Below are 27283 nucleotides of genomic sequence, written 5' to 3' on the forward strand. Positions count from 1 at the left end.
CTCAGTCATTCTGCATCAGAGAGTGACGGCCTGTACACCAACGGTTTTGCCAGCCTATTCCAATTGCTTTTGCTGCGGAAGGAGAAGACCTTGAGAGAGGCTGGGACTCTGTCAAGGCTTGTTGCTGAGGTGCAAAGGACTACTAAACAAGAGTGGGTATATTCCGGGAACAGTACAATCCAAGATGCATAATTTTTAGGACTCGAATGAGTTTCTATTTGTCAAAGTGGAGGAACTATTGAAAGGCCTCAAAGAAGGATACTACAAGTTCAGATATTTATATTATCACCCTTAATCACCCATAACAACATTTCAATTGTTACGCCTGACCAGCAAAATCGAATCATCAATCGGACTATCGGCGTAAGGATGAGGATACCGCTCGCCGTATGGATTGTGCTTCATCTTAAGGTAAGCGAGGGGGCCCCAAAGGCGAGGGAATTTGATAGACCCGGGTGACAGACCCGCGACTGTCTAAAGGTGGCCGAGAGTGAGTGTCGAGCTGACGTACAATAGTTGACGCGGCTGTACTGCTTGCGTTGGCCATCATCTGTGAAATCTCATATTTTTACATCTCATCAAGCTTAAATATCTTTACATTTAAAGAGAGTATAAAACCAGGGTAAAATTGGCTGAAAGCTGTCGCATACTCAAGCTAATCAAAACCCCTTCAATTCATTTTGACGTTTTCGCCGATGATCTTGAGAGGACCTCAGCTACCACGAAACCCTTTCAAAGCCTCCTTGAAAATAGTGTCAACAATCAATTAAGTGCTCTGAATTTGTCCCAAAAAAGAACTTAATGTCAAACGAGCTGTAGCCAATTGTTAAACGAAGAACATTCCCAGGATTCAGCATTTACGGCAAGAAACTCATCAAAGCATCAAATTCGGTTCCAAATTGACCAGATACATGTATATGAAGCTCATCAGTTTTTAGCAAGAGTGGAGATTTCTTACAGAAAATAGAAACTGCCGAGCTGAAGAGGGTGCGGTTGCTGATAACTGAGCGCTGATTCGGGGAGTCCGCTTGGGGGAAGTTAGATTGCCGTTGATGGGGGCCCAACTTACGTGGATGTTGGTATTGGCAGTGGATTGTTGTTGTAACAAGCCAGACTGTCTGATAGATAATTGATGTAGACACACACCTTGTTCCGGCATACATCCTAAAGCTTTGACATACATGTATTACACTCTTAAAGGTTTTCGAAAGCTCATACTCTTATTCAAAATCTTGGTCAAAAACAACAACCCTGCTATAAAACATTTGAGATGTGTACAATTAATCTAAGTTGAAAAACAGCTTTTGTGGTGAAGCAATTGCAAATAGTGCTTTTTGGTCTTCGTTTACTATACTCTACAAAGATAATTTGTTCAAAATGTTACATGATCGTCATCCTGTGAACCGTACCATCTCCAAGACTTTTCAAAATGCACCTTGTTGAACTCATAAAGGTGGAGCAAAATTAAACTTTTTAAATAAAATGTCCCAATTTTCCACCTTTAGGCATTTCATAGGGTTTACAGGCATATCTCGACACGAAGTTAGAGACTTGTGATTAAATCACAACTGATTGACGTCTCGCGGATGGCTATCCAGCTCATATATCGACATGACATCTTTCCAAGGTTTACTGCTGTGCTTTGATTACAGAACCAGATGCCCTATATTTAAAGCTTCCAGTTAGTTTGAATTTGTCTTATTAATATCCGCCAACATTTGTACTTGCTCATTTTTTACTGTTTCTGATGCAAAGATTCTTCTTCTTCGAAATGAATTTGATACATGCAAGAATGGTATTCCCGCGAATTCATTACGGTATGAAATAAAGGACCTTTGGCATTTAGTGCATTCAAATATATTGGGTCACGCGAACCTGTCAGGAGGTCATCTTCAATCTAAGGTAAAGAAAAGAACTTTTGTGAGAAGTACTCTTATGAAATTGAGCAAGATCAATTGAGAGCCTTCTTTTATGAAGCAACATAGCGAGAAGAAAATCAGGTGTAAAGTGTTTGAAGTGTCCTAGGATAGGATGTCCGGGGGAACAAAGGATTCTATTACGCGGCGCTTTTAATTTCTGAGGTACTGCCAATCATGCCTTTCCAGTGTCAGAAAAAAAACGGGCCAGACACTTTGGTTCATTATCAGACTATATACATTTGTTTTTCTTCATTTCTGCACTGTTGATATCCCAGAATTAGGTTATACTTCCAAAGATTTTTTCCCCTTAAAGTTTAATTAGTCGGTGTGGAAATTAAAGTCTGGCAAAAATACTTTCAACTGGATGTGTATATATTGTTTAGAAGGTATAAGAGCATAAGAAAAAAATGTCAGTTCATTTATCCGGCCTGAATGCGATTTAGTTACAGATTTCTAGCTCCAGAAAATGACATTTTGTCATGTATGGATTCTCTTCCTTCTAGATTTTCCATGTTGCATTATCAGAAGAGGACGACAAACTCAAATCAGGTAAGACAACGGAGATGGTACATGAACCCAGTATCATAATACCTGATCCAATGCCCATTGGTCGTATAAAGTGTGGAGTAAGTATTCCGCAAAATAAAACCCAAAGCCCAAAGAAACGTTGTAGCCATCAGCTGACGGCAGCGAACGTATTGCGGGTTGGGATTTGGACGGAATACGAGATGTACGTTTTTTGGTGACCTTGATTTCGATGAGGCTACAGACAGCCATCATCAGTCACTCAGCTCAGCTTGAGACTAATTCTGAATCATGACATTCAGTGGGTTCTTCTGAATGTTTAATGAAAAACATAACGAAAACAATAGTCTAGAAGCATTAAACCCCGGGGAGAACAGCGAGTGCGAAAAACTAAATGCGCTGCTTGCATCTGAGATTTTTCTGCTGCCTTGTTCTCTTGGCTGAGTGAATGGTCTACGATGTCTAAAGTCTTGCAACCCACGCCCTTTGGGTGATGGAATTGCCCAAGTCGTTGTCACCAGAATGGACAACAATAGTAAATAACAAAGGGTCAGGACGTCCGAAGTACGTCACTTCGGAATTGAAGTACATCAACATCCGCTTTTCTCCTTGGCGCTGTGTCAGGCACCAGTATCGGATACACTGTGAAATTCTTTCTAGAGGTCAACGATCACTGAACTCTTGGACTTAAAAAGCAAATAAATCCGACGATGATACTAATACGTAGGCCTGTAGTACAATCCGACAATATGCTCTCGTCATTATTGTTCTTGGTGATTCATTACGACGACAGACGTACTATTGCACTTCAGCGTCTTATTCAATAAAGAATGGTAATTACACAGGTCACGATGCAAAAACGAGAAAGGAAGATCAAGATAATGTTAACGACACTATAATGATCGGTTCAAATAAGAGTAGGATGCGGGTGTTGCGGTAGACCTATATACGTAGTACTAGTTAGAAAGCCATCGCTGACTCGACTAGTTTTTAAACCCCCGTCTGAATTATTACCTAATGGCCTAGATCTTCAGTTGAAAAATTGACCCATGTAATTTTCAATCGGGAATTTTTCAAGCACAGAAGTATGATAATGTTAACCATGACTGTTATACTATAACATAGACAAGTTCCATTTCCGCGAGACTCCGCGCTTGACATGCGACTGTGACTACCAACATCTGTTGTAAAAACAGATGGAGCGGCCATCCTCTAGTCGATACCCATGTTTTTGCAAATCCAGTTAGCCGGAATAGTACACGTGTCAGCCCCGTAGCGGGAGCTGCAGGGGCACTATCCCCCAGACGCCACCAAAACTGTGTCCTCAACCCATCCCGAACCAAAAGGTTAATTACCGCCATGCATGCGTTCTAAAAGAAAGTTTCTTCTCAACTCTTCCGAAATAAGGTTCCTTTCAAATTCTTGCTTCAGCTAAAAACAGAAACTTCAAAGGCAGCTTGTCCCCAATAACCACTGTGCCCTTCCTTGCCAGCAACGATGGCAGCTTGCTTTCTTACGACATCTCAGGGAGAACGCGGGATCACCGCTCACGCCGAAGCACGGACCAGGACAATCCTGCCGATACTATATATGTGGTTGTACCTATGGAAAAAGAAACTGTGATCCTAGACCTTACCCGAAAGTCCCACCTCCTTGCTCCGGTTGCCATTGCGGAGTCTTGGGAAAATGGTACATTGACGGGACGTCGTTTACGGGGGGACTGCTTCTACCAGGGCCGTATACGAGGGATGAAGAGTTCTATGGTTGCTGTCAGTAGTTGCCATGGCTTGGTAAGTTGGTGAATGTGGACCCGCTTTGCCTACAACACACGATGCTGACAATGGGGTGGGGTTGGCTGCAAGCTTACCAATAGTATGACAGGTCCAACCGCAAGATGTATAGCTCCCCGCCAGAATGATTCGGTGGCAAATGGAGCCACAGCCTGATGCCGCAAAGTCGACCGACACTTCTTAGTCTAAAATTTCTTACCTTTGCTCTTATTACATTTATCAAAGCATCAACGTTTGGTCACGCACCGTCCATCGGAAGTCTTACAGAGCCATGATAAAAATTGGGTAAAATGATGCTCCTAAGACCTCCGACACACTGAGTTTCCAAACGGCAATATTCTTTTCATCGTCTAAATCTTTGACAGCATGGCCTAATCGAGACCGACACAACAGGATACTTCATAGAACCGTTAAAAAGAGACGATGTTGATGGAAAGCAGCGTCATGTTATCTACCCAGAGAGCAGGGATCGCGGAGATACGGTCCGGGATGTATCAGAAAATGTAACAGAAGGTACGGGACATGGTCTCAGAACGATATCAATCTTTTGATTTTTAAATGGCACCGAGTGGTTAAACGAATTTTTGTAATCTAACGCTCATTGGTGTCACGAAGCCGTCTCCATCTCCATACATCTCCATCGCTAAACCTTCATGGACAGTACCGTCTTGGACTCGGACTCGTAGTACACCCTACCACCAAGTGTGCATTAGGGGCGTAGCGCGCGATGTCAAAGTCTTTGGGTTGCACAATCACTGGTTAAGAGTGATACTCTGCACGCCTTTAATTAAGATACATTTTGTCCCTGTTTTTAGGGGATCTGGTTGCCTACCACCAGATGATGACAAGGCTTCAGATGGCAGGACACCACAGGGTGCGACAGAAGCGCCACAACGGGCCCCATCGGTTCAACCTCGAGGTGATCCTGGTCGTGGACGCCAACCTGCGGGAGTTCCACGGCGAAGACAGGGTGGAGGAGTACCTTATTACTCTCATGAATATCGTAAGTGAACGTCCAGCGTTAGTTATGAGCGCGTAGATAGTGGTATTAACTGGAAAATGGCTTAAAGGTTGTTACAGAGACATGTAAGTGACCCGAAAAGAGCAATCATCTCTTTGAGAGAAAATATCAACTGCGAAACGAGCATGCCGTTTATTGCATTCATGTACGTCTACTGCTCAAATTTTAGAGGAAATCAACACCAGCATTACCAAAACGACATAGGCACTTGGTATCAACGTGGCCATCTTGAAATGTTTTCCGATCATTAGAGATGACAAAGGAGATAGATCACAAAGATGCCTACATGTACGTCCATATATTCAGCTGAGCCGGGTATTTTTCTGAAATGACTGAGAAAATAAACCACGGCACAAAATTACGTCCAGGCTCTATGCCCAAAAGTGATATTTAGCGAAGCCAGGTTTACGTTTTAGATATGTCCCTCCTGATATCAGCTCTTTTCTTCTTTCAAGGTAGACGAGGTATACCACCACCCAACCCTGGGTGTGGTCATCAACATTGTTCTCTCTAAGATACTCTATTTAAGTCAAAAAGATGTAAGTTCTCTATTGATTCAAATTTACCCGTTTCATCTCCGGTTAATAGAACTTGCCGATCATCGAAGAACAGACGATTCTCCTCGGTGAAATATTAATCTAAAATACTGAGGGTGCACCCAGTTCCGAAACAAAATCCCTTTTGCCAAGTATTGACTTAACCTGGTTGATAGGCTACAAATAAGGGAAGCATCATACATGGCGACTCAGGTCATTGTTCGAAGAATGCAGATCTCAGTGCTACAGCAGTCGGATTTTATTCAACCCGAGCAATTTTCGAGACAATCCGATGATTTTTTTCTAACAACCTTTCCATATTCTGTGGTCAAAATATTAACATAGGCTAACACGTTTGACGCTTAATCTTATTTTTATTTTTAAAGAATACATTATTTAAGGTATGATATCTTTTGAGTAGCCTCAGGAGACCTTGTGTAAGCTTCTGCTCCTCTGTAGAGAACATCTTTCCTTGCTTTGTCTTTCGACGTTTAGTAGATTTACCCTGCGTTGTAGAATGCATCAGATATAGCTCATAATCCATTCTTTAGTAGTTTAAAACGCTTTCCCGCAGACTTATCTTGCGTTGTAGAATGCATAAAATATCTTGGACGTAGCTCGGCATGGTCAATCCAAATCCTTTTCCTCATTATCGTTTAGTGGTTTAAAACTTTCCCCAGCAGATTCTCCTTACGTTGTAGAATAATGCATAAAATATTAGTACATCAGCATCCATGTGCAATGGTCATTACAAATTCATCGCACAATAGTCTTGCCATCTGGAGTGCGGAAGTGCGGTGCCCATGTTCTGTGTTGGAGAATGTTTTAACAAGCTTTAAAAAGCACACTTTCTTGATATTGGGAGACAAAGCAGCATGCGATTCTGTATTCCGAATTAGATCCAAATCCATTACCAGGAAGTTGTGCATCCGATTTCTATAGATGGTTGAAAGTAGAGGGCCTTGAGCGAGTGTTCAATTCCTTAATTGGCAGCATGCATATCGCTTCCGATGTCGCAAGGTGGTTAGATCAACTCACCATATTCCAAGTTAGGCATGCAGTCTCTACATCGGAGTCAAAGGATGCATCTGCAATTCTCATGTCGGTGATCAAGACATTTGTGCATGCAGTTTCTATTCCGATTGCGGTAGTAAGCTCACTTGCCATGCAGATTTGATGATAGTTAAAGCTTTTGCACTTTGCGTAGTTAGACCATTATTTCTTGATATATATTGATAATAAAGCTGTTGGTCATTTTCGATTTTTGGCACTCCACTGGCACGTTGAAGAGAATAAGGAGATGCTTGTGAAATATGCCGTGATCGGTGAATAAAGCAGGCTACTCTTTCAGGCAGACCATTTCATCGTACCCGGCAATGCCAAGGCAACACTGGATTTGTTCTGCGTGTGGGCCAACAGTGTCCTGACCAGGCATCGGACTCCGGAGCAACCACAATATCACGTACACGATTTCGCCATCTTCCTTACCAAAGAGAACATTGGGCCGGCAGGTAAGCCAGCAAGAAGAAGAGCAGATACTTACTCATCCTTTAGGATAGGCATGAAGTTCTATAAAGTAACAGAACAACTATGCCATCGTTTTCGATGTCAAAGTATCATCTCATTCGCGGTTCTTGTAATAATAGGCAACTTTCGGCAAGTCTTATTTCAACAGAAATACTGATCAGGCAAGAGGAATGGTGTTCCTGCAGCATTGCATACATATGAAATATATATTACATGTCTCGGCGGCCATGTACATTGTATCTTCATTCGCAAACAATTCTGAAGCACTGGAAGGCGATAGTGTGACACAGGGATAACGACAAAACCAAAGCGTTGTAATTGCGTTCCTTGGGTCAAAGCTGGTGAATGGTCCAACTACTTCTCTTGCAATACAAGAGAATTTCATATGGCTGTACAATCTGAGCCGAAAGAACATTAAAAACATCAATCTGGCAACTCCTTTTCAGGTTACGCGCCAGTGACGGGGATGTGCAATCCACTGAGAAGTTGTTCGGTCAACAGAGACGAAGGTCTGACATCCGCTTTTGTGATCGCCCATGAAATAGGTCATGTGTAAGTTATGACATTTCCTTGCTTACACTAAGAAGTTTTTGATCGTCTATCTATAACAAATTGAAAATGAGCAGTGTCTCGTAATATTGACAAATCAGGATTAAGCAATTGTGACAAGCCATAGTTCGAAATGAGTGTCGAAGAGAGGTTTGAGTGATGCTGCAAACTAGACTGACAGCCCAGGCCAAATGTATATGGAGGAGAGGGAGTCTCCGCTGTCTTCACAATAAGCCAAGTGATATTGGAAAAGTATGAGTCTACTAATGTCTACATATGACACGGATGTAGTGAAATCCGGGATGAAATCTTAACAAAACTGTATCTAAATAGAAGTCGTCGTGATATTTTCGAGCAAAACATGTTTACGGTGTATTGGAATGACCCCGTTGCATTTGTTAGGTTAATGAAATTATTTTTCCGGATATGTTCTTGGTAAGTTAATTGGGAAGGGTCTTCTCTGTCAACCAATTATACTGCTTCGCTTGAAAGGAAGGTCTGATGTTAATGAACCAATAAAACATTGTCGTATCATCAGTAAGAGTCTTTTGTGACCCAAGGTTGCAAACTGGGTTGAAGTAATCGAGGTCAAATATCTCTTATATACTGTTAACAATTTAATTACAATAGTTTTCCTCCAGTAATGATACCCAGAGGATGCATGCTTGAACGATGGGCAACTCATACAAGCAGATTTTCGACAAGGTCACATAGTACAAGCGATGTGCTGGTGAGCATGGTTAGGTTGCTTCAAGAAGCTCTGCCAGATATCAATATATATATAAATATATTGGCAAAATCGGTAAAACGAACATGAAGCATTAGATTATACTCACCTAGGTACTGTGAAGTCCAGGCCCAAACATCCTGACATAACCAGTGGTTATATACTCCGCCTCTCGATATTTCTAACTACTTTTGTATACGATGTACATGTATTTGTAGGAGTATCAAAAACCTGTATCTCAGGATGATGGGCCCAAAATGCGACGTTGCCAAGTGAACAAACGTTGCCAAGTGAATGACGTTATCAACAAACCTTGCCTCGTTTTGGAATTAACGTCACCACCTGCGTGACGCCACAGTTACTTATGACGCCATTTCTACAGCTGTGGGGTCACCTGAAAAGACTGCGATAATGAAGTTAATTGACTGGATGCCCTAAAGTTAATTGACTGGATGCCCTAAAGCTAAAGACGTTCTGCAAACGTTTTGCAAATGATTCTTTCCTCAAACACTACACAGTATAAAAAGGGTACGACGTTACCACACCCAGAAGACAGTGGATCCCGAAAATGAACCGGCCTCGTTTATCCCTCAAACTGTAACGAATAGCATGACGAATGGCATACCTTGGGACATCTATCAGACCAGGCCTCTGTGTTATCTATAGCATCAATGTAACTATAGCGATACATACCGCGTGACCTCTTTCAGCAACTGGGCGTTGGTCCTCTATCCGACGGTTGGTGTCGTCGCCTGAATATCAATTCCTCGACGGCCTGCTGCATCAGATCCGGGATGGGACACGACTTAGCGCGAACATTTACTTCATTTTTTGCAATGACACATATTCAAGTATTGTAATTAACTAATTTTCAGGTTTGGTATGATGCACGATGGCCAAGGCAACAATTGTGGCGGTGGTGACCCAACGGATGGACGGATTATGGCGCCACTTGTCCAATCTACCTTTGATACTCACTATTGGTCACATTGTGCAGCTTCGATTCTGGGAGACATGATCGAGTAAGAGATTAGTTACGTCATATTGTACCACGCGGGTGTGGTCTCTTGAACCTCCTAACTGTCTGTAATATTTAGCAATAGAAAACACCGTATACTGAAATGATACGGCGTCGGAGAGCAACGACATTCATGACTCCTGATGATCTCCTCAAGAAACATTTGACTATTTCTGATCTTAGCCCTCAGATGCACGGAAACGCATAATTATTTGGCACTGAGATTTCCTCCGTCTCAAGATCGTATATTCTGTGCTCTTTAGTCTTGCTCGGGCTGCGCCTCCTTACCAAAATTTCTGGATCCACCACGTTTCGACGCACACCCTACCCAGGGTAACGTTCAACACGGATATCTCAGTCTGCTTTATGAGTCAGCTGCGATGTTACATCGGGGAATATCCGTCGCTGCCGTCCAAATTAGACCGGCCTGGCCCCGCCCCATCTACAGCGGATCGGAGCCTATTTCAATGGGCTATGTCCGAATGAGCATGCTATCAATTTATCAAGGCCAACATCATCATATATAGCGATTGTTTCCTTTAGGCATTACCCCTGCCTCCAGGACGACCCATTCGATCCTGGCTACCCAGAGTATGAGAAACCGTATGGAGAGAACTGGTACCCAGACCAGCAGTGTCGGCAGGAGTTCGGGGAAGGATTCACAAAATGCAAAGCGGTTAGTATAGTTTGCTTTAATAATTTGTTCTAACGCCGAGAAGAAGAAAACGATCATTTATTAGTAGTGACCAAATTAGTGCAACCCTGAGTTGACAACCCAGTATAGTAGTAACAATTAATGACCGTCCCGTGCAGTCACAAGAATGTCCCCGGGACACCACAGTAGGTCGCCCATCATTCAAATGAAAAGTAATGGGCTGTTGAAGACGAAGACATATCAGGTTTGGTTGTGACAAAGGAAATTAATACATCATCCTTGTTGAGACGTTCTCCAAGTGTGTTTAAATCCCAAGAACTTAAGGTTGTGACTTTGTCGTTTCTTTTTCATTCTATTTGCTGTCCCATACTTGCAGTTTCCAATGCCAATGTGTGACCAGCTTTGGTGCAGTACCCCAGGCAATGACATGATGTGCAAGACAAAGAAGTCACCACCTCTGGATGGGACACCATGTGGACCTTACAGTGTAAATTTATCTACCTCTTACATATTAGAAATTCAGAGGGTTGTAGGTCGCCCACCGTCTCGTCCTGCGAGCAACACCGACCGAAGACAGATCAGTGCTGCAACCTCTTAGTGAATATTTCAACTAAACGTCCAGTGAAGGACAGTCCGCAGACTCTTAAATTGCACCCACTCACAACTGAGATATATGACCTTATCTTGCGTACCCTAATGTTTTCAGTGGTGCATGAATGGCATCTGTGAACAAAAGACCGATATTCCGTCAATTGATGGTGGATGGTCCCAATGGGCTCCTTGGACGGAGTGTTCGCGGACATGTGGGAATGGGGTGCAGTTTCGAACGCGATTGTGTAACAATCCGAGGTAGGTCCAGCCAAGAAGAGGGATCGAGAATAACATTGGTACCATTTAATTCGATATGGCCCTTTTCCTACTTGACAGCGTGCTTCGATCAGAAACTGTTCCTGAGTGTTTGTTCTGCAGGGTTGTACTTCTCCAGACATGAGCCCTTCTTCTTGCTCTTTCTTAGTCTTCTGTGTCTCGGACATAGCGTTGCAACCAGTCCATAAAAGGTAAAGGTGACAATTTCATTTACATGTAGTTTGATACTGAAGTGGACTTAACTGCATGTACCACTTATTAAAGGTAGAATTAAGCATCCCTTATTCTTTGATATTTTCCTGCGATCAGCTTCTGTGCGTAACATCATTTCAGTCCTATCAACAATGGCAAGGAATGCACTGGCCACCGAGGAGAGTTTCAGCTATGCAACCAAGTGGTAAGTTGATGTGAATCTAAAGTGGGGTAAAACAAACCTGGAACGAACCGCACCCATCTCCACCCTGAAGCTTTGTTTATTATCGGTACAAGTTTGCCGTCGTGTTAACGAGGACAAAGACGATTCCCGGGAAATTCGAAGTCCGATTTTAGACGCAGGCATCATTCTGCAACATAGGTGGAGTAAGGCTTCATTTGGTTTTAAGTAGATGTAATCCATGCATCAATTTTGCGTCCCTTTCGACATGATCTGAAGCAACTCTGGTCAACAAAAGGGAAGGATTTACCTTGGAAAATGCTGAAAAGTTTTGGTTTCGGACAATCACCACCGTATTTCGAGACCATCATTCTTTTAGTTAGATGAATGCACCCAAAATAACACCATGATGCATTTTTTGATCAGATTGTCTTGTTGTAGGTGTGTCCAGAAGGAACTGATCTCAGAGCAGCCCAGTGCAGTGCTTTCGACCCAGACGTCTACCGGGGTGGACGATTACATACGTGGTTACCATATGTCAGTAAACACAGTAAGTTGTCGCTGTGGCACAATCTGTCCGACACATCTCAAATGTTTGATTTACTTGTGTCTTTCTTTTAAGGATGGACAGGTTTATGGCACTACTGGTGCCGAGCGTCAAGAGTCTTCGTGAGAGAGGTTGTGATGAAACGCCCCTCATTCAAATTACAATGCATCCTCGGGGTCGTTTTCGAGCACATCCTTGATAGGTCATCGGGCCATAAGGCCCTGGTACTTCCAATAGCTGTCTTCTTAGTAAACGTAAGGACGAGCACATCCTAGATTAGTCCTCGGTCCATAAGGCCCTGATACTTCCAATAGCTGTCTTCTTAGTAAACGTAAGGACGAGCACATCCTTGATTAGTCATCGGGCCATAAGGCCCTGGTACTTCCAATAGCTGTCTTCTTAGTAAACGTAAGGGCGAGCACATCCTAGATTAGTCCTCAGTCCATAAGGCTCTGATACATACCATAGCTGTCTTTCTGGTAAACATGAGGACGAGCACATCATACATCATAGATGCACACGTCTATGTGTTCAACGACACAGCCTTAAGATGCACCAGGCCCTTTGGCCGAAGGACAGATCTATGTAGGATGCTCTCGTCACCATGCTCAACAAGACAGCTTCAGAATATACATGGGCCTTTTAGTCCCAAGACAAAGCTATGATGCCCTTGTTTGTAACAGGACAGCTTATTGATGAGGCCTTAGGATCAACACAAAACATCCAGAATGTCCTTGTCCTCGTGTTCTGAATCAATAGAACTGTTCTTGGGTGTATCAGGGGTTTATGGTCCGCAGAAGAAATCCAGGAAGTGCTTGTTCCTATATGTTCAGGACAGCTCTAGGGTGTGTATGTTCAGCCAACTATTGGAAAATGCCCCCTGACCTATGTATATATACGTCATTAAGAATTTTTGCATCTCCTCTCTCTCCAGAGGCACTGCGCTGTGAATTGATGTGCATCTCGGCGGGGCCAGGAGATATATTCGCCACGGGACAACCACTGATTGATGGGACACCATGTGATTACGAAAACAAGCATAATGTATGTGTCAGGGGAGAATGCGAGGTAGGTTCGATCTCTACATAAGGTTGCATTTTGCTGCTGGAACTGCATGTCTCCTCCTGCTCGAGTCAGGTGATCATGAAACATCAAAGTCATACATTGTGGTTTTTCAACGCTAACAATTAATTGTTCATAGGCCAACTGTTTCTTTGCTTAGTAAAAAGTACCTTCCGCAAAATCTAGCAGGTCTTTGAACCGCATGCCTCGAAAGGGTAGCCTTTTTATTTTCACGTCAAACTGAGCTCGCTGGTGGTCATCGTTAATAGGGGAAGTTGGAACTTTGACGCGGCGACTCTTTTGGTGTGATGAAGCCTGAGCGGGTGATGGTTGCATTTGGAGCGAGCGTGGGATGTAGATCAGGACTATCATGAGCTCCAGGACTGTCTCTTGGCCGGGGCTACGGATAGTACAGGTGCTTCGCTCAAAAGACTCGTTTGTACATTTTAGTATTTGTATAATTCTGTCTTCAGAAAGTTGGTTGTGACGGCGTCCTTGGTTCGGACAAAGTGGATGATCAGTGTGGCGTTTGTAATGGTGATAACTCAGAATGTACACAAATCAGTGGAATCTACGACAAGAAGCCAACCAGAAGTAAGCAGTTTTGTGACGCAATTTATAAGGAGTTGCAGCTATAGTTTACCTCAGTTGTCGTCGTACGACGGATTCCCAGCTTCGGCGCCTGCTGTGACGCCTTGACAGTACCTGAAAGAAGTCTTTGTTACGATTTGAATGACGTTTTACCCTGGTGTAGTGTGAAAATCTGTACTTGAATAGAGTGTCCCGGGGACAAAGGGTTATGTTAGGCACTTTTAATATATGACACCGGGTCGTACCCGAATGCACTTGAGTCCGTTTGAATCTCCTGGCCCGAACTTTTGGAATCATTGGTCTTTAGTCCATTGTCAGCTCTCCTAACTCAGCTGGCCGGCAAATTGTGGAGGCAAACATCCCGAAATAAGCTTTGAGAAACCAACACTAGCTTGTCTTAGGTAAGAGAGACAAGCTTTTCCATTTCCATTTCCAGGTTACACGCATGTTTTATTGTTGCCAAGAGGAGCCAGACACATCAAGATTGAGGAAAACGGCGCATCAAGTCACTTCCTTGGTAAATACGAATGCCTGCGATCCACAATAGATTGTTTAACAACTGCGACTGGTCCTTCAGGACATGTCGCTGTATTTGGTTGCGACCATAATGCATACCTCTAGCAGTGCATTGACGATTTCATTTTAAAGTCAAACAATATAGTCAGATGGATTGTAGTAAGGGACAATCGTCTGTCTCTGTCAAGTTCGTCTTGCTGTTCTGGGTACAAACAGAGGCAATCCAAGTTGTGCCCTTATCCAAGGTGTTTCGTCACAAAATATGAGAGGTGGATCTCTGACTTTTCAATACCCCATCACTGACGCTCTTGTTACCATTGGTTGACCGGGTGAAAATTTATCTGGTTGCAGAACTCCTGCAATCGTATATTATTCGACGTCGTTGTCCCTGTCTATCCCAGGTCGACCAGTGGTTGTGACTATCGACAGGACTGGCGCAACCATTCTGTTGTGACATTATATAGTCTGCCCTTGTCTTAAACCTGAAAATACATGATTGACACTTGATAATTGAAAGACGGGATAGAACGTGTAAGAATCATGCCCCCATGTTTTTCAGCCTTAAAGGTCCGAAGTAAGCGTGAGTTTCTGCTGAATGGTAACAGGAGAGAAGGCGAGTCCACAGAGGTTATCTATGAGGGAGTCCGGTTCTTCTACCACAACGATCAACATAGAGAGCGTCTCGCATCCAGTGGGCCACTGACTACAGAAGTTATGATCATGGTTGGTATACAGTCACCTACGTCTTCCCATCCAGAAGTGTATGCATCCCGTCATCAGTAAGCGACCCAGCAGGATTAGTCTTTGATCAAGAAATCTTTTAACATCATCTGCCATTCAAAACCATCCATGAACGGTTACAAATATCAGATAATGACACAATATCATAGTTGACTGGAGCGTTGTGCAATCCTGCATAACTGCGACACCTGTTATGCATTGCGCATCACAAGCAGACAAGACGTCACAGACGTCTTCTTGTCCGAATCTGTCCACTTAAGTTTCGTCTCCTTGCCTTAGTGCGTGTAGACCGACTTGGGGTGGGCAGGTGCGAACGCTGCTGAAGTAATGATAAGTTAAGGACACAACCTTCTTATTTCAATAGCTTTACCCAGTGGGCTCCCTGTCAAGAGCAGACATAAGCTTTGAGTACATCCTTCCCCTTGAAGTAGGCTTTGGTGCCTCAGCCTCCTTCTCTGGTAAAGAGGAATTCGGGTTTGAGAGATATGTGTGGGACACTAGAGGATGGACGGACTGCAGCAAGACATGTGGAACAGGTAAAATAACTCTGAGCTGTGGTTTTGAGAGATATTCTTAGAGAACCTGAGCATTTTTATGTTGTGCCTCATACGCCCAACCTGGCTAGATAACCAGCTGGCGGAGGTTGGTTGTTCCATCGGCTCGCCTTCTAAGTTGTCTCCAATACTGATGGTAACTCAACAATGGAGAACTTTAGTATTCTTATGTTGTGCCTCAGACAACAACCATGGTATGACTCGATAATTAGTGTAAGTGAGGGTCCGAGTCCAGCTGTTTATGTCAGCTCGTATTGTGCTCAGCATGCAGGTTTGCAGTGTTTGACTGCAACATCCTTCAAACGTTTGGTTATGAGACGCAGTGTGTTGTCCCGCTCCTTCTATGTGGAGTGCAATCCTCACTTTTGCCATGTTTGTAGATCGTGAGCCTAATAGTCGCTGGTGCTCTTTGTTGTTCTGACAGCTGGGCGACTACTATGGGATCTGCTGTGTGTTTGTGTGCTCTTCCCTTTGATCTCGCCAATTGTTTTCGCTGCTGAGGTCGTCATGCAGTCAGCAGGGTGCTCAGTGCATCATTGAGGTCCTGGGTTAGGTGTTGTTCGGTCACGGTGTTCTACAACTGCACCTGGTATGACTTGCACTCGGGGTCTTCACAGAGGTTGTGGATGTCAGTGCGTACCTGACCTGCGCCCCTGAGTGATGTTTCAAGCCAGTGCCCCCATAGGATCACGAGTCTTTCGGTATTGCAGTAGCATTCTTCTGAGTACTTGGTCGATCTGGTTGAATACTGCCTTGCTGACCAGCGAGCCTGTCACTCGGTTGCTATCAGTTGTTCGGTGTTTGGAAGGCTGTGTTGCTGGCAACAGGGCTATTGGTCAATACGAAATCTAAAAGGCCTAAAACCGTTTGGCCCATGCCAAAGAACCCCATATTGAGAACGCCGGCCTCGGCGTCCCAAAGTACCTGCTTAGATAACCAGCTGGCGGAGGGTGATCGTTTCATCGTCCGTCCTGTTGTCTCCAATAGCTTAGAGTGACTTCTTCTATGAGAACCTCAGTATGTCTAGGTTGTGCCTCGGACAACCGACATGATCAGATAACCAGCTGGCAGAGTTTGATTGTTCATCTTCTGTCCTGTTGTCTCCAATGCCTTGTGGTTATATTCTTTGAGAACCTTAATATTTCTAGGTTGTGCCTGAGACAACCGACATGAACCGATAACCAGCTGGCGGAGGTTGGTTGTTCCATTGTCCCTCCTGTAGTCTTGAACATCTAACTTATTTTTTGAGAACCTTAGTATTTTGAGGTTGTGCCTCAGACAACCAACAGCTGATAACCAGCTGGTGGAGGATTGTTTTTCCATTGTCTCTCCTGTAGTTTCCAATGCCTGATAATTCTTTTTCAGGTGCCCAGTATGAGATATATGTCTGTATCGACCAATATCTTGATGAGTTAGCCACTTTAAGTGATTGTTTGGAAGACACCAAGCCAAAGGCAGAGAGCCGAGAATGTAATACTCAGGATTGCTTCAGTCTAAAGTAAGTTGAAATATTTAATCACATAAGGTAAGTTGGTACGATAATAGCCCCTACAGTGTATGAAACAGCTGAGAGTACACATTAATGACTGCAGATACTACAATTGTATAAGGGCTACTACTGTACCACCTTACTTTACAAATATCCTGATAGTTCAGTAAATTCCCACTGCCAAACTAGATGGCAGCACCATCACCACAAATCATTTCCTCTGCAAATATAACAATGATTCTGCAGTTGCCTCATGTCCATGAATACTTCAAATACAACACCTGAATTATGAATTGACAATTTTTATTTATGAAACAGATATGAAACTGTCATCAGTTTATAAGAAAGATCACATGTGGTTATACTACCAGGAAATACTTAGTACCAGTACTCAATATTCCCCAATTCTTTGTGTATCAATTCTATACATTAACTTTGACACATAAGCTCACCTAAATACAACTCTAAAAGAAACATCAAGATGATTATGGCTACATTTTAAATGCCATTTGCAGTGGAGTCTTAAGGACTCTCCAAGTGTCTCACTCCTCCTCACCAAAGATGATGGGCCAATGAAGGCCTCTGCCTCTTCACTCCAAACACCCGCTCTTTTCTAACTTGGTGAGATTTTACTCTCAATATAAGGTAACAGTGTCTACTTATACTGATAGACCCAAGTGCTCCAACAGTACTATAATAAAGCCAAATTGCCACTACTACAGCGGCAAACACGGGAAACCCTGAGGCTTTCACAGGTTTATTTTTTGTAGAAGATGGCCCTACCCATTTCTCACAAGCATGCCAGTTTCTGGGCATAACCCTATTACCCCCCCCCCTTCACTTCAAGACAGTAGAACTAAACACACTAAATACACTAAACATTACACTTAGTAAAGGCATAATACTGTGAGTTCTAACAAATATCACCACAGAGCAGGGAGCGTCTCAAAATGGACGTTACATAATTGTCGCCAGTTCTTCATATTGTGTCATAGGCAAACCTGTGCCTGAATTTCCACCGCTTAAGTACTTTTGACGTCCAAAATGAAGAACTGCTCAAGGACCAACTAATTGCAGATACATTTTTTTGAGACGCCCCGTAATAATGCACTCAAAATAATATTGAAAATCACATGAGATCACCATAGACTACAACAACAAACTCTACTGAGAGTATACTCAACACACCAAGAGTAAATATGTGGCTGAAATATGAACACATGTTGATAAAATAAAGACTGTCTACTGTGATCTTACAGTGCCAACCAGTAGAACTATCAAAATTAGGAATTCCATCTAAGAGTAAAACCGAAGACACAAATATGTACATAATGCACTGACAAGGTCACTCTAGGAGTAATTGACATATTCTTGACACACTAAAATACAAAAATACACCGGATATCAGAGCATAACATGACCAAGCAGTTACATGTACCGGTTTACCAGTATTCTCTTCAGATATGTGAATCAAAATCATTTTCAATTTGGCTACCTTACTTGGCAGTCACAATGGACCTAGTTGTACTGCTAATCTCAGTGACACATATTACCATACTTCACTGGAGGCATTGGTTGTAGTCTCACGAAACACCTGGAGTGTGGATCGAAGCAGGGCAAAACAGAGGGGGCAGCCAAGGTTTGGGGTGACATGACAGCTGTTTGGTAAGACAACCAATACCAACAGTGTGGTATCAGTGACATAAAAATGTACTACATGTATTCTAAACACCTCAAACTAAACACTGCTTCCATGTTTTGCACCAGCCCAAGCAGTCATGATTCCCCAACCAAATAGGGGACAAATCCTGGGGTTCGTAAAAAGGTTCAGTCAAAATAGCCAGTTTTCAGAAATTTTTCATGTAACAGCGGAAAACTCTGCATAAAAAATTTACATTTGTCACCTGGCATCATTCCTCCTGAACAAGTAAAATCCTCATCGGAAAGTCACCATACCTGAGAAAATAATCAGCATTGTTTGCAGGAATATGGCACCCAAAGCAAAACACAACAAAGCTAATCTTTTACAAATTGGTATTTTGCACTGGTGTAGCGCATGTTCTTGGCAGCAAGCATGCAATGAATGTTTCAAGGTAGAAGATGCATTCCCTTCCTGAAATACAGTATTGTTCAAAGAATGCACGGAATTAAAAATACCTGTAATATATTATGCCGGTATGCCTGAAGATATTACAGGAACTCCAAAGATACTTGAAATACAGAGAGTAAGATGAATACTCTTATATTGCAGAACTACCCTAAAGTGCAATTTTTACAACATGATAACACAAAAAGCAGAGTTATTTAGCAAGAAAGGTGATGATTTAAAAGCAATGATCAACTGTAATTAATTAATTGCAAATTGTATAATTTACCGGCATAACAACTAGCAGAATGATTTCTGTAACAATGGAAGTCACTTTCAATCTTGACTGGACATTCCCCATGAACATACAGTTTAGAGCACACCTTCGTAGGGGTCTCCTTCTAATTTTAATGAGTAGCAAAAATGACTGTCCATTGCTGCGCTGATTTGAAGTTCCCAAAGACATGATTAATTTCAAGAATGGTACCTTTTAAAGTACCTTCTAAAATCTGCCACTGGCCTCAAAGTAACAGTGGATCTACTTTCTCAACAAATATTTATTTCATGTGCAAACAGATTACACCAGTAAATATAGATGGTATCAATAATGTACAGAATCATGTGCTTATGGGGTAACATTTCTTCGAAAGAGTGGGTAATTGTCCACCTGTGAATTCCTAACTTAATGCATTAATGTTTACCGGTCAATCAAGGTAACTATGTAGCAACCTGTAGCATTTAAGTTAAAGGGATTTGGCACCATGTGGGATGCCAAATTACGATCTAGCATCCACCCCACAGACGGAGAAACCTTTTGAGTGCTGTACCATACCTAGCTTTAGCCCTAAATGTTTGTGTGTTCAGCCATAGTTTGATCAAACAGACATCCACTTTACTCCAAATTGACAGCAGTTCATAAAGGAATTGCCTCAGAGACACCAACACATCAGAGTGTGAGGTTGATGGCATCTGTAACGTCATCTACTTTGTGATGCGGACTGTGTTAGTCCTATGTGTTAGGTCTACTTCATAAAGGAACTTCTTTGCTTAGGGCTGAGTTTCAGTTTGAAAGCTAACCATTAAGCCTAAACCTTATCTCACTTCATTGCCCCTGAAAAGTGTTACTGGCACCTTTCAGTCTGAACAGTCAAGGACTGTGACCACTTGTGTCGATGTTTACAAACATGAAAAAAGTAAACCTACAGGTGATTCCATCTCTTCTCAATACTTCCTTGATATTCCCATCGACCACCTCTACCTGTTGGAATCTAAGGCTGTGCAAGGCAAAACCCATGTTGTTTCACCTACCAATGATCAGCATTTAGCAAAACATGTACAACTGATTTATAGTGCACCAGTTTTTCTGCAATCTGCATCCTCGAACCTTCAATCAGCTGACTTCAACTGCTACACACAGACTTCCAACCATTGCTGGCAGATTTAAACTTCTACCAGCAGATTCCATATTTGAAACGAGCACAGAGACTTCAAATGCAGCCTACACAGTTGATCATACTGCCACTTGTCTTTATCAATTCTTGCTGCAACCACAGGCATAACACTACCCGCAGACTTTTTAGCCTCTACCAACAGACTTCCCGCAGACTTGAACTTCTTCCTGCATAATTTGTTTTTAACTGACACCTAGACGTCAATTGCAAGTGCTACCCCAAGAAGAGGAGACTTAACCCACTAGGTTCTCCCACTGCTAACCTGGACTACAACAATGTACCCTTGCTACTCGAAGACTTCAACTGCTATAATGTGTATGAAACCTCAGCCTTACCATAAAACTACTTCAGCAGGAATAGTCAAACACGCAAGATTGAAAACAGGGACAATGGGGACACATATTAAACATCTCTGAAACATAGTGACATTCACACGAAAAAGATGTTGGTCTGCAACAACACGATCAGATCATTCAGCAATTCAATTAGGAATGCAAGTGAATATCAGAAGCTAACCCCACCCTTTACATTCTGTTATGCAGCAGTATTTCTCTATAACGTCAATGTAAACAGAACATGCAGACCCTGCCGCATAAAGAACGCTGTGAACCTCACAGCAAGAAGGAAAGTGGCTGTCTCCAGTATCATGATTCTGTGAACTATCAGGGTGTGGAGATGACTAAGCCAGATTCAACTTTGGTTATAGACGTGCTACAAAGCTCTGACCTGATGTGCATATGAAACCACACATCTGACAAGGTAAACCTGCAGCCAACATGCTCCAAACAATTACAGGTTAATTGGAGCAGGTTAACTGTTAGAGAAAAATTTATACTTCAGCGATGGAGATTTGCCAGAGTCTTAGCAAATACAGCAGCCAAATCAGCCGAGAGTTTTCATTCCCAAATTCAGTAAGAGCTGTTAAGATCAGGGTTAAAATGTCCAAAAATAAGGCACTCTTCATTTTAGAATTTAGCCAACAAAAAAGAAAGCAAAATTCATGAACTCATCATGATATAATCCATTGGAATTATCAGAATTCGAATGAAAAAAGTTGACCCAAATCAACATAATAAGTTTTTTACATGCATTGTCTGCAAAAATGACGCAGTAACTTTGAGGACTTTCATCAGGACAAGTGTTTCGCCGGGATTTATACATAGAGTTAACTCCTTTCGGCAACAAAGGACCAATTAAAGCATCAAAATGCAGGTTCTGTTATAAATGTAAAATATTATCATAAAGTAGGCAGAAACCAGAGGTATTTATGAATGATATAAGATCCATCTGTGTCAGTATTGTTCGCGAAAGACGTCTCCTTCAATTCCCAGCCATTGTTGCTCAACGAATGTACAAGCTGCATTTTGGAACATAGCGAGCTATTTACGTTTATTCGTCTGTATGTGGGACCGGACGTGTCCAAGTCCTGCAGCGTCTTTGGTGGAAGCGGAAGAGTCCGTAAAGCTGCTACGTCGCCCGATATGACCAGTCCGCCAGTTTTCATATCACGATTTGACCCACGGGGTGGGTTGGAATAAAAACGATAAAAACAAGCAGTTTCTTCAAACTCCAAGAACTCGATGAAATAACCAGAGTTTGTCGATTCTCGAACACGTTGCTCCTTAATTGCCTCAATTAGAGGTATAATTTGATAAAAGTCCGCTTCAGCCTCCAATAAGTCGTAATCTTTAAATCCTTGAGGTACACTTAGAACATTTGAACGCAAGAAGTTCAAAATGTGTCGGAATATATCTCCATCTCTGTCGATGAAATGACGCCCTTCGCTGTCGTATGACATGACAAAGTGTCCGCTAAACATCGCGCCGAGCATAGAACTTGGGTATTTGGTCAAGGTTGAGCGTGTCGTGGTATAGAGGACACCACCCACATTGAGAACCACCACATCATCCGCCATGTGGACTTTTTAGTTCTGAAAGTAGAAGAGAAAACAATTCTTTTAATACAAAGGACTTGTTTATCAGTGAACTTTTTTTCCAACACAGTTTATTTTGCCGAGGAAAATTATCACTGTTTTGATCTTCAAATCAGAAAATGAACGATTTTAAGTGCTGGTAAGGTAACGAGGAAAAGAAAATACTGCAATGCAACTCGTGTCTTCATCAATTCACTTGAGCAATCGAGCTACAGTGACAAAAAGCTCAAAATCTCGACCACCTCTACACATAAAATGGCTGTGTAAAGTACCAGAGTTGTATCCTATCTAACGTGGCTAATACACTTCAGTATCAGCTGTCATCGACCAACATCTCTGTTGAAAAATGTCCACATGATCCCTGTATATCTGCTACCAGGACATAAACAGTAAAAATATCCCCTCGTGACAATCAATGATACCTAAAATGTTGCTGAAGAGCATCGCATGACAGTGACATGTATCGCAATAGATTTATGTGTTGTCAATTTCATAAGCGATGAGTCCTCTATGCACTTCAATCATGAATTTTTAATTCTCTGTTTGAGCAGGGATTATCCGTTATATGGGACAGCAGTGGTCCCACGGTCATTTGCATGAAAAACTATGTTTTTCTGTGCCATCTGGGGTGGCAGTACATGAAGCTTCCATTGCCCGCCCCCCTGCCCTGAAACATCTAAATATGACCCTGTAACACTGATGTTCTCAGGCATTTAGATTGTTATCAAATTTATTTGGTAAGAAGAGGCATATCACTATCAGTAAAAATATTTATATACATGTTGGGCTGCAAAGGCGGCTGGCTCTCTTTATATTTTTGCTATCAGCCATGTCCTGAAGTTTGACTGGCAACCTGAATCATAAGGTTTACTGTTTCAACCACCTCCTGCTAGGCATCACTCACTAGGCCTGCGATAATATAAGCCACTTCCTTCATAGGCGTTGTTACCCATCCATCACAACATGATTCAACCCCCCCCCCCCAGCAAGTCTGGTGTGCTTAGACACTGGGCCTTCTCAAAAATACCTTGGTGCAGCCTATTTTAAGGGGAAAACCCCTAATGCCAAATGATTTGACAGGAACGCTTCAAATATTCATAAATCTAGCAACTGTCAAGCCTCAATGTTCCTTTACCATTTGAACTAATGTTAGAATTTTTCCAACTGTTCAAATATCTCCTGAACAACAAGCTGAAGTCTAAGGCCTTTCCCTTTATTATTTTTCCACTTAAGGTATATTGAGATGTTCCCCCTTCAAGTGAAGTAATGCGCCAACCATGTACAAGAAATATGAGCATCAAACTTTTTATGATTCATTCTCATTTGATTACAGCTGTACTTCCTCAAGATTGTACAGGTGAAAACAAATAAATTACAGATTGCTTCGGAAAAGTTATGACTTTCCCTCAACCGCTAGTCATCATAATCATAATGATGTTAGTTCAGTTTTTAGCAGATTGTATTAAGCGTGTGTTGGTTGAATAGAATAGCCAAACATAGCCCAATACCTCAATTTCTGAAAAATGTATTGTTGCAATTTCCATTAGGGGATAGAGGTTAAAGAAAATTGTCGAAAGAGAGACAATCTTTTTGAGAAGGATTTTAGATTTACTCGAACGTCAATGCAAAGAGGTTTAGGTCCATCATTTATATCATCCACCCATATTTGTTTTCAAATACAACATGTACAACATCCCCAAATCCCTAACCTCCACCCCCCACCTCCGGTACAAAATATAAATCAGAATTTTAGATAAATATCATTGTATTCTTTTTTCTTCAGGTGGCAACCCAAACAGTGGACCCCTTGCTCAGCAACCTGTGGTAACAACGGCGTAAGTGACCGTAAAATCTACTGTATGAAACATATTGAAGGTCTGCGCAGCAAAGAAGTTCGAGTTCGAGCCAACAACTGTGATCATCTCCCCAAGCCAAAGTGGAGAGTTCCCTGCAACCGCCACCCATGTCCATTGGACTGGAGTACCGAGAACTGGTCCTTGGTAAGAAGACTTGATGTCTTTTTTTGTTTTTTATAGTTTGAAATTAAAGTTCATCATATTTTGATGATATTGATTGATATCATTTGCAAGTAATTAGGTCATCAACCCACTAAGCAGTGTCTGAAATGAGTTTCCTCCAAACTGATGGATGTGACAAGCAACCACACAATTGTTCCAATTATCTTTCTGACATTCTCACTTTCGTGCACCCATGATTGAGAATCATCTCTTCTCCCATCCAGTGTACCAAAACATGTGACGAGGGTGTGCAGACACGACGAGTCTACTGCAATTACCCCCAAGATGGCAACAACTATAAGTGCACAGGAATCAAGCCAATTTCATCGAGGCCTTGCACCATCAAGCAATGTCCAAATTGTGGTAAGATATTTTAGATTATAATGCTATCATGATCACCTACGCCGAAAATTCCCACACCAAACTCAAAAATCTATAAATTTGCTCACATATTATAACCACAGATCAAAAACCGATGTCACCAATTAACCAAACTGACTGATGACTCCCTATTTTTTTCAGATATTCCAAGTACCTGCAGGAACAGGGGGCCACTCTGCAGGAAAAATGTACTGAACAGAGCAAAGTGTAAACTGGCATTGTTCAGGATCATGTGCTGCAAATCATGCACGCTAGTTAAAAATGGCTGCTGAGGCTACCGGTACATAGAATATTATTTTTTAAAGTCTTTTTTAAGTGATGGTTTGTGGGAGAAAGTAGCTTTTGGTGAAATCTGTGAATGTGGGTGTAGATGAGAGAAAGTGGCTGAAAGTCACAACGAGACAGCTTATAAATCTTTTTCACGGATGTCCCAGATGTGATGGACAGGAATGAAAGGTACCGGATAATGTTTTTGTGTAATTAGATGTAGGACCGTACATGTAGGGGGAAACCAGAGACGGAAGCTTAATTGTACTGAAATGAGAATAAAGATGGATGACACATTGACTGTACATGTACTAAGTAAGTGGATTACATGAATATGAACGCAGCTTCATCATAGGATAACAAGAGCGTCATATCATTGATACTGGACAGCCAATATTTGGCAATGTGTAAGGGCCTGAGTAATTGGCTGACAGCAAAACCGGAGGAAAACATTTTCCCATTAAGTCTTATTCTTACTGCAAGCAGATTCAAGAAGTAGTGGATTAATACAGGCCAACAAAAATGATTTGGACCTGCAGAGATGATAGACTGTGAAATATCTCAGAGACAAGGAAGCAGGAAAGACATGAAAGAAGACTATTTTTATTTGAATGCATTATAATTGATATATATTTTAGGACATCTTAGTATACGAAAGGTTTGTAATGAAGATAATTATATTGTATATTGCATCTGACGATGTAATGGGCATACCACTATAATCATCTGTTGTCTTATATCAACAAGCTATCAAATATGATGAACTGTCATTAACAGTTTATTGTTCCACAATCCACATCCTGTTCTGTTTGATATATCGCAACCAGATTTTTCTGTACCCCAACCATTCACATCAGTAAGTGTGATTGGAAAATAACTCACTGAGCCACTCTCGTACATGACCTGATCAGGATTTTTGTAAAGTAGAGCCATTGTGTTAGAAATTGGCCAGTTGTCTACCAGAATACATTTCATATAATGTAACATTCTAACATGATTATTAACCAAGAACAGTGCAAGCATCAGTTTAGGCTTCATCTTTGCCATATTTGGAGGATACAATCCACGCCATCAGGGTGCACTGTGGGATTAAGCTCTCACAGTATAACACTTCCTGCGTGTAATATTGATAGCAGTAGCCATGACCCGAACCAACTTATGATATTCTGTATTGATATCCAATTCGGCCATAATTGTTGTTTTTGTTCTTGTTACACCAAACTGTATCAAGCTGCATAATGTTTTGCACAAAAAGTCATTTCGGTCCTCATGGCCGCTTGTACGGTAATTAGTTCCAGATGTTCACCTTAAGAAACGAGAAAGACAGAGAACAGATGATAGATCTTAACTGCATGACTGCCCAGAGCAGATTGATTTTTGTTTCTCTCAATAACTGAGAAATTTTATGAATATTTCTGCATGCAATTTTCACCCAAATGCTTCATTATAATGACTTCTGTTGTGGTCTCTTAATGCTGGAGGCAGATACAGATTTAATACATTTTATAAATGCGTATATATGTATTTTATCACATATTTGATGAATAAAACAACACACCACATATAAAAAAAGAATTTTTAAGACTTTTTTTCTGTAAATACAGCAAAGACATGCTGTGACGAGTCTGCTTTCTAAACACCAGATGGATGTTTGATAACTCACACCGCGCTTTCCCTGGCACTTGTCCAAGATAAGGCAATGCGCATTAGAAGCGGTCTCCATATATCATAGCATGCTTTCACAGCATTCTAGCCGACTGCCCCTTCCCAATATTACCAGCTGACTGACCCAGCCTGACAGGGTTAATAATCAAACATGACTAAGGATTAATCACTTTTGTAGTGAACCCCCCTCAGGCAAGTTAGCTGGGACAGGAGTAGCATGCCATCGAGTAGCAGCTTATGGTATTGGTGAAGCGATCAATGTCAATGCCAGCACCAATATTATGAGTGGTTGGCCACTTAGTATCCAAGCATACCATCCCATGGGACTTGTCAGCAACCTCAATAAAGGCAGAGTTGTCTTATATACCAGGTCTGGTGTGTGTCATCTCGAAGCAGTATCATTGTCCATTCCTTGGTGGAACTGGGTTATTGACGATAATACACAGGGGTGGATTGGGACATGATTTTTTAATTT

At 42.0% G+C, this 27283-nt stretch overlaps 1 protein-coding gene across 1 annotated transcript; it reads left to right on the top strand.

The window, feature by feature from the left end:
- Positions 1-26708, top strand: LOC135491272 (A disintegrin and metalloproteinase with thrombospondin motifs 3-like). The gene is made up of 24 exons (XM_064777027.1): positions 1-411; positions 2423-2468; positions 3876-4234; positions 4600-4747; positions 5050-5237; positions 5711-5794; positions 6178-6192; positions 7143-7302; positions 7765-7870; positions 9470-9616; positions 10156-10288; positions 10644-10754; positions 10974-11116; positions 11468-11531; positions 11949-12057; positions 12989-13122; positions 13590-13710; positions 14144-14224; positions 14783-14946; positions 15329-15500; positions 16884-17016; positions 24261-24477; positions 24720-24858; positions 25018-26708. The coding sequence occupies exons 1-24, from the start codon at positions 370-372 to the stop codon at positions 25146-25148; spliced, it is 3147 nt and encodes a 1048-aa protein (XP_064633097.1). The 5' UTR covers positions 1-369; the 3' UTR covers positions 25149-26708.
- Positions 26709-27283: the final 575 nt, after the last annotated feature.

The sequence above is a fragment of the Lineus longissimus genome, chromosome 1 (assembly GCF_910592395.1).
Source record: "Lineus longissimus chromosome 1, tnLinLong1.2, whole genome shotgun sequence".
Lineage (NCBI taxonomy): Eukaryota > Metazoa > Nemertea > Pilidiophora > Heteronemertea > Lineidae > Lineus > Lineus longissimus.